The sequence below is a fragment of the Mizuhopecten yessoensis genome, unplaced genomic scaffold (genome assembly GCF_002113885.1).
Source record: "Mizuhopecten yessoensis strain PY_sf001 unplaced genomic scaffold, ASM211388v2 scaffold5133, whole genome shotgun sequence".
Classification (NCBI taxonomy): Eukaryota; Metazoa; Mollusca; class Bivalvia; order Pectinida; family Pectinidae; genus Mizuhopecten; species Mizuhopecten yessoensis.
Window position 1 is genome coordinate 411,718 of NW_018405896.1, and position 8,830 is coordinate 420,547.

An 8,830-nucleotide genomic window follows, 5' to 3' on the forward strand; every position below is an offset into this window, starting at 1 on the left:
TGTCTGTAATCTCCTGACTAGGGTTGTCTGTAGTCTCCTGACTAGGGGTGTCTGTAATCTCCTGACTAGGGTTGTCTGTAGTCTCCTGACCAGGGTGTCTGTAGTCTCCTGACTAGACTTGTCTGTAGTCTCCTGACTAGGGTTGTCTGTAGTCTCCTGACTAGGGGTGTCTGTAATCTCCTGACTAGGGTTGTCTGTAGTCTCCTGACCAGGGTGTCTGTAGTCTCCTGAGTAGACTTGTCTGTAGTCTCCTGACTAGGGTTGTCTGTAATCTTCTGACTAGGGTTGTCTGTAGTCTCCTGACCAGGGTGTCTGTAGTCTCCTGAGTAGACTTGTCTGTAGTCTCCTGACTAGGGCTGTCTGTAGTCTCCTGACTAGGGTTGTCTGTAGTCTCCTGACAGGTGTTTTATGTCTTTTACTGACAAGATTTGTTTGTTGTCTCCCAATAGTTTGCCAATTAATTTTAGAATAGTGTTTCCCTGGCATGCCTCTTGACTAGTTTGTCATATCTGTAGGGTTGTAAGCCTGATGGGTTACCTGCCTAGCATACTGACCAGGATTTCTGTGTAGCCTCAAACATTTGTCAAGATTTATAACCTCCAACTTTTATGAATCAATCAACTTTCATTAAAATGATAACAAATTATATTGATAATGGAGAAGATATTTAATTTTGATTGAAGACATAGCTGGGTCCTTGCACATCTTCAGAGATAACTCAATCAAAATGATGTGTACAAAGCCAAACTAATGTCCCAAATGTAAAATATCAATGCAGTGAAACACTAGACAAAACATATTTCCCCTCTGTTTGTATTTGAAAACCACAAAAGAAATTTAACATCGCTGCTACTCATAAAATGGAATATAAAATGTTTTATTATAAACTTGTTTAAGAAAACTAACAAGACTTTGTGAGCTGGCATACAGGACCTGGTAATTACTTAAATTTTCATTAGAGTGATGACAGTATTGTGCTTTTTACCCATCTTCATTAAGAAATGTAATCAGATTTGTTGGGTTGTTTTTGCTGGATGGTAATAGTTTTCATGCTCATGCTCATTTTAGTTTAAATTATCATTATTGTGTCATGTTTGGAAAGAGCTAGTTTGTCCATTTATCTAACTGATTTGAGGCCATTGACATGTGCAGTGTTCAAAGAGTTGTAATATGATTTTGAAAAATGGGTTTTATTTGAAACTCTACAATCCCAAAAACAGTGGGACCTATAATACCAGACAGCCAGTAGAGAATCCCGTCTGAATCAGGTATGGTATTGGTGAGGATAGAAAATTTAACACCTAAGCGTTGAAAAAGGTGAAAATTTAACTGCAGCAAAAATGTTGCCGTATACAGTAGCTGTGACTGGTTTTTGTTTAGAATTTGATAAAACCTTATTGTGATCGTCTCCCCTAGATTTTACTCTCTAAGAGAGATGTATGAGACGTTATTGTGATCGTCTCCCCTAGATTTTACTCTCTACGAGAGATGTATGAGACGTTATTGTGATTGTCTACCTTAGGTTTGACTCTTTAAGAGAGATGTATTAGACGTTATTGTGATTGTCTCCCTTAGGTTTGCCTCTTTAAGAGAGATGTATGAGACGTTATTGTGATTTTCTCCCTTAGGTTTGACTCTTTAAGAGAGATGTATGAGACGTTATTGTGATCGTCTCCCCTAGATTTTACTCTCTAAGAGAGATGTATGAGACCTTATTGTGATCGTCTCCCCTAGATTTTACTCTCTAAGAGAGATGTATGAGCCGTTATTGTGATCGTCTCCCCTAGATTTTCCTCTCTAAGAGAGATGTATGAGACGTTATTGTGATCGTCTCCCCTAGATTTTACTCTCTAAGAGAGATGTATGAGACCTTATTGTGATCGTCTCCCCTAGATTTTACTCTCTAAGAGAGATGTAGGAGACGTTATTGTGATTGTCTCCCTTAGGTTTGCCTCTTTAAGAGAGATGTATGAGACGTTATTGTTATTGTCTCCCTTAGGTTTGACTCTCTAAGAGAGATGTATGAGACGTTACCAGAGAGACCCTTGTCACCTCTTACATCGGAGAATTCCTTAGATGGTCAGCGGAAGACTCGCAGGTCAGTATAATGTACCAAATAAGACCAGTCACCTGATAAACACAAAACATTTCCTGTGCTGAACACATTTATCTTTTATCCTCAGTGTTTCAAGATTTCTTCTTTATTTTTTGTTTTGTTTTTGTTTCATAATTTTGTTTTTTAAATTACAGTCGAGCAAGAATTCAAGATGCCATGAAGTTTGCTGCTGACAATTTTTGAAGAAATCAGTTGATCATGCTTGATAATAGAAGATATGGACAAGAGTGAACTAGATTTTGTCATTTCAAATTAATATTCTATTTATTAAAATAAGCGAAGTCACAGATATTGAATGCCTTGTATAAAACATCTTGCTGACAGGATATATGTTTTTCACAGTATTATGTTTGTAATGAGTGAACTATTTGTGTAGATATGCACGTTGTCAGGCATAACTTATTTTTCGTTACATCTCTGTTGGAGATGGCGTTATAGCATGTACTGTACACTATGCTGTCTTGTTGCACCAGAGTATTCATGATAATGTGGTAAGAGAATGTTAATTTGGACCAAAGTTTTATATATGATTCCTTTTCGTGCAAATTGTTCTTGTTACTTTTGTGCTAATTAGTCTCCTGTTAACAACATGTTTGAATTCTGTTCAAGCTTCTTCAAAAATTCACATTTGATAGGTACGGATAGGTCTGATGAGAAGTATAAGGAGAAGTAGGGTGGGAAGTGTAAGAGCAGGACTCTTGGGAAGTGTAAGAGCAGGTGATAAGTGTAAGAGCAGATTTGATGAAAAAAAGAGTTAAGATAGATAAGAAGAGAAAACTTGAGGATCAGCCAGAACTGTAATGACATTTACAGCAAGAAAAGAACAGTGAAAATAAGTGTGGTGAGAATTGTAAACACAGGTGAGAATTGTAAACACAGATTAAAAGTGAAAGGACATGAACAATGAGAAATTTCAGGAAAGTGTATTGTCAGGTGAGAACTGTAAGGACAGGTGAGGTGAGAAGTGTAAAGACAGGTGAGGTTAGAAGTGTATGGACAGGTGAAAAGTGTAANTCACAGATATTGAATGCCTTGTATAAAACATCTTGCTGACAGGATATATGTTTTTCACAGTATTATGTTTGTAATGAGTGAACTATTTGTGTAGATATGCACGTTGTCAGGCATAACTTATTTTTCGTTACATCTCTGTTGGAGATGGCGTTATAGCATGTACTGTACACTATGCTGTCTTGTTGCACCAGAGTATTCATGATAATGTGGTAAGAGAATGTTAATTTGGACCAAAGTTTTATATATGATTCCTTTTCGTGCAAATTGTTCTTGTTACTTTTGTGCTAATTAGTCTCCTGTTAACAACATGTTTGAATTCTGTTCAAGCTTCTTCAAAAATTCACATTTGATAGGTACGGATAGGTCTGATGAGAAGTATAAGGAGAAGTAGGGTGGGAAGTGTAAGAGCAGGACTCTTGGGAAGTGTAAGAGCAGGTGATAAGTGTAAGAGCAGATTTGATGAAAAAAAGAGTTAAGATAGATAAGAAGAGAAAACTTGAGGATCAGCCAGAACTGTAATGACATTTACAGCAAGAAAAGAACAGTGAAAATAAGTGTGGTGAGAATTGTAAACACAGGTGAGAATTGTAAACACAGATTAAAAGTGAAAGGACATGAACAATGAGAAATTTCAGGAAAGTGTATTGTCAGGTGAGAACTGTAAGGACAGGTGAGGTGAGAAGTGTAAAGACAGGTGAGGTTAGAAGTGTATGGACAGGTGAAAAGTGTAAGGACAGGTGAGAAGTGTAAGGACAGGTGAGGTGAGAACTGTAAAGACAGGTGAGGTTAGAAGTGTAAGGACTGGTGAGAAATGTAAGGACAGGTGAAAGTGTAAGGACATGTGAGGTGAGAAGTGTAAGGACATGTGAGAAGTGTAAGGACAGGTGAGAAGTGTAAGGACAGGTGAAGTGAGAAGTGTAAGGACATGTGAGAAGTGTATGGACAAGTGAGGTGAGAAATGTAAGGACAGGTGAGAAGTGTAAGGGCATATACAAAGTGTATGGACAGATTTGGTGGGAAGTGTAAGAGCATGTGAGAAGTGTATGGTCAGGTGAGGTGAGAAGTGTTAAAGACAGGTGAGAAGTGTAAGGACATATAAAAAGTGTATGGACAGATTTGGCGAGAAGTGTAAGAACAGGTGAGAAGTGTAAGAATAGTCTAGAAGTGTAAGGACAGGTGAGAAGTGTAAGGACAGGTTAAGTGAGAAGTGTAAGGACATGTCAGAAGTGTAAGGACAGGTGAGAAGTGTAAGGACAGGTTAAGTGAGAAGTGTAAGGACATGTGAGAAGTGTAAGGACAGGTGAGAAGTGTAAGGACAGGTGAGAAGTGTAAGGACAAGTGAAAAGGGAAAGGACATGAACATTGAGAAATTTCAGGAAAGTGTATTGTCAGGTGAGAAGTGTAAGGACAGGTGAGGTGAGAAGTGTAAGGACATGTGAGAAGTGTAAGGACATGTGAGAAGTGTAAGGACAAGTGAGGTGAGAAATGTTAGGACAGGTGAGGTTAGAAGTGTAAAGACAGGTGAGGTTAGAAGTGTATGGACAGGTGAGAAGTGAAAGGACAGGTGAGGTGAGAACTGTAAAGACAGGTGAGGGTAGAAGTGTAGGAAAAGGTGAGAAGTGTATTGTCAGGTGAGAAGTGTAAGGACAGGTGTGGTGAGAAGTGTAAAGACAGGTGAGGTTAGAACTGTATGGACAGGTGAGAAGTGTAAGGACAGGTGAGGTGAGAACTATAAAGACAGGTGAGGTTAGAAGTGTACGGACAGGTGAGAAGTGTAAGGACATGTGAGAAGTGTAAGGACATGTGAGAAGTGTAAGGACATGTGAGGTGAGAAGTGTAAGGATATGTGAGAAGTGTAAGGACATATCAGAAGTGTAAGGACAGGTGAGAAGTGTAAGGACATGTGAGAAGGGTAAGGACATGTGAGAAGTGTAAGGACAAGTGAGGTGAAATGTAAGGACAAGTGAGAAGTGTAAGGGCATATACAAAGTGTATGGACGGATTTGGTGGGAAGTGTAAGAACATGTGATAAGTGTATGGTCGGGTGAGGTGAGAAGTGTAAAAGACAGGTGAGAAGTGAAAGGACATATAAAAAGAGTATGGACAGATTTGGCGAGAAATGGAAGAATAGGTGAGAATTGTAAGAATAGTCTAGAAGTGTAAGGACAGGAGAGAAGTGTAAGGACATATAAAAAGTGTATGGACAGATTTGGCGAGAAATGTAAGAACAGGTGAGAATTGTAAGAATAGTCTAGAAGTGTAAGGACAGGTGAGAAGTGTAAGGACAGATGAGAAGTGTAAGGACAGTTGAGAAGTGTAAGGACAGGTGAGAAGTGTAAGGACATATGAGAAGTGTAAGGACAGGTGAGAAGTGTAAGGACAGGTGAAGCGAGAAGTGTAAGGACAGGTGAGAAGTGTAAGGACAAGTGAGGTGAGAAATGTAAGGACAGGTGAGAAGTGTAAGGGCATATACAAAGTGTATGGACAGATTTGGTGGGAAGTGTAAGAACATGTGAGAAGTGTATGGTCAGGTGAGATGAGAAGTGTTAAAGACAGGTGAGAAGTGTAAGGACATATAAAAAGTGTATGGACAGATTTGGCGAGAACTGTAAGAACAGGTGAGAAGTGTAAGAATTGTCTAGAAGTGTAAGGACAGGTGAGAAGTGTAAGAATAGTCGAGAAGTGTAAGGACAGGTGAGAAGTGTAAGGATAGATGAGAAGTGTAAGGACAGTTGAGAAGTGTAAGGACATGTGAGAAGTGTAAGGACAGGTGAGAAGTTTACGGACAGATTTGGTGAGAAGTGTAAGAACTGGTGAGATGTGTATGGACACGGTGATGTGAGAAGTGTAAGAACAGTTGGGAAGTGAATGGACAGGTGAGATGAGAAGTGTGAGGACAGGTGAAAAGTTTATGGACAGGTGAGGTGAGATGTGATAAAGGATTGTACGATGAGAAGTATAAGGACAGGTGAGAAGTGTAAGAACAGGTGAGAAGTGTAAGCACCGGTGAGATGTTTATGGACAGGTGAGGTGAGATGTGATAAAGGATTGTACGATGAGAAGTAGAAGGACAGGTGAGAAGTGTATGGACATATTTGGTGAAAATTTAAGGACAGTTACAGTTTTTGAAACTTAACACCAAGATGTTACATACCTTTGACCTATTCACCAAGTTACATTTCATGCAGAACAACAAATTATCAGAAAACCTTTGATTAAACAGTTTCTATATTACTCTTCATTTTTAGTGTTCCATTTGTACACTGAATTAATCTACAGAAACTCTGTATCTCATGTTCAAAGTCAGCAGATGCCAACAAACGATAACTAGGAGTACAACAAACTATAGATAGGAGTACATGTACAACAAACTATAGATAGGAATACATGTACAACAAACTATAGATAGGAGTACATGAACAACAAACTATAGATAGGAGTACATGTACAACAAACTATAGATAGGAGTAGATGTACAACAAACTATAGATAGGAGAACCTGTACAACATCTATAGATAGGAGTATATGTAGAACACACTATAGATAGGAGTACATGTATAACAAACTATAGATAGGAGAACATGTACAACAAAAGATAAATAGGAGTACATGTACAACACACTATAGATAGGAGTATATGTACAAGAACTATAGATATGAGTGCATGTACAACAACTATAGATAGGAGTATATGTACAACAAGTATAGATAGGAGTATATGTACAACAAGTATAGATAGGAGTACATGTACAACATCTATAGATAGGAGTATATGTACAACTATAGATATCAGTATATGTACAACATCTAAAGATAAGAGTACATGTACAACAAACTATAGAGAGTAGGACATGTACAACAAACGATAGATAGGAATACATGTACAACAAACTATAGATAGTAGTACAACAAACGATAAATAGGATTGCAACAGAAGATAAATAGGAGTACAACAAACGATAAGTAGGAGTACAACAAACGATAAATAGGAGGACGATTAATAGGCGTACAACACACGATAAAAAGGAGTACAACAGACGATTAATAGGCGTACAGCACACGATAAAAAGGAGTACAACTGACGATAAATAGGAGTACAAATATGTACAACACACTATAGATAGGAGTATATGTACAAGAACTATAGATATGAGTGCATGTACAACAACTATAGATAGGAGGATATGTACAACAACTATAGAGAGGAGTACATGTACAACATCTAAAGATAGGAGTACATGTACAACAACTACAGATAGGAGTACATGTACAACAAACTAGATAGGAGTACATTTACAACAAACTATTAATAGGAGTACATGTACAACAAACTAGAGATAGGAGTACAACAAACGATAAATAGGATTACAACAGACGATAAATAGGAGTACAGCAGACAATAAAAAGGAGTACAACAGACGATAAATTGGAGTACAACAAACAATAAATAGGAGGAGGATAGGAGTCCAACAGACGATAAATAGGAGTACAACAGACAATAAATAGGAGTACAACAGACGATAAATGGGAGGACGATTAATAGGAGTACAACATAATCTACAGAAACTCTGTATCTCATGTTCAAAGCAAGCAGAAGACGGCATACGATACCTAGGAGTACAACAAACTATAGATAGGAGTACTTGTACAACATCTATAGATAGGAGTACATGTACAACATCTATAGATAGGAGTACGCGTACAACAACTATAGATAGGAGTATATATACAACACACTATAGATAGGAGTACATGTATAACAAACTATAGATAGGAGAACATGTACAACAAACGATAAATATGAGTACATGTACAACACACTATAGATAGAGATAGGAGTACATGTACAACAACTATATATAGGAGTATATGTACAACAACTATAAATAGGAGTATATGTACAACAACTATAGGTAGGAGTATATGTACAACAACTATAGGTAGGAGTATATGTACAACAACTATAGATAGGAGTTCATGTACAACAAACTATAGATAGGAATACATGTACAACAAACTATAGATAGTAGTACAACAAACGATAAATAGGATTACAACAGACGATAAATAGGAGTACAACAGACAATAAATAGGAGTACAACAGACGATAAATAGGAGTACAACAAACAATAAATAGGAGGAGGATAGGAGTCCAACAGACGATAAATAGGAGTACAACAAACAATAGATAGAAAGACGATTAATAGGAGTACAACAGACGATTAATAGGCGTACAGCACACGATAAAAAGGAGTACAACTGACGATAAATAGGAGTACAACAAACAATAAATAGGAGGAGGATAGGAGATAGGAGTATATGTACAACAACTATAGAGAGGAGTACATGTACAACATCTAAAGATAGGAGTACATGTACAACAACTATTGATAGGAGTACATGTACAACAAACTAGATAGTAGTACATGTACATCAAACTATAGATAGGAGTACATATACAACAAACTATAGATAGGAGTACTTGTACAACATCTATAGATAGGAGTATATGTAGAACACACTATAGATAGGAGTACATGTACAATAAACTATAGATAGGAGTATATATACAACAACTATAGATAGGAGTACAACAAACGATAAAGAGGATTACAACAGAAGATAAATAGGAGTACAACAAACGATAAAAAGGAGTACAACAAACGATAAATAGGAGGACGATTAATAGTACAACACAC

The 8,830-nt window shown here is 37.4% G+C and overlaps 1 protein-coding gene across 32 annotated transcripts in view; it reads left to right on the forward strand.

Annotated features, from left to right (window-relative positions):
* Positions 1–6,364, forward strand: part of LOC110450216 (187-kDa microtubule-associated protein AIR9-like) — a 35,651-nt gene extending 29,287 nt beyond the window's left edge. Inside the window, exons 14-18 of one of the 32 annotated variants that reach the window (XM_021497567.1) lie at positions 2,000–2,098; positions 2,251–3,116; positions 3,849–4,584; positions 5,538–6,098; positions 6,205–6,364. In XM_021497567.1, the coding sequence (XP_021353242.1) occupies positions 2,000–2,098; positions 2,251–2,299 (148 nt within the window). In that variant the 3' untranslated portion in view covers positions 2,300–3,116; positions 3,849–4,584; positions 5,538–6,098; positions 6,205–6,364. The other 31 variants (XM_021497585.1, XM_021497561.1, XM_021497576.1 and 28 more) reach the window with 31 other exon arrangements.
* The last annotated feature ends 2,466 nt before the right edge of the window (positions 6,365–8,830 follow it).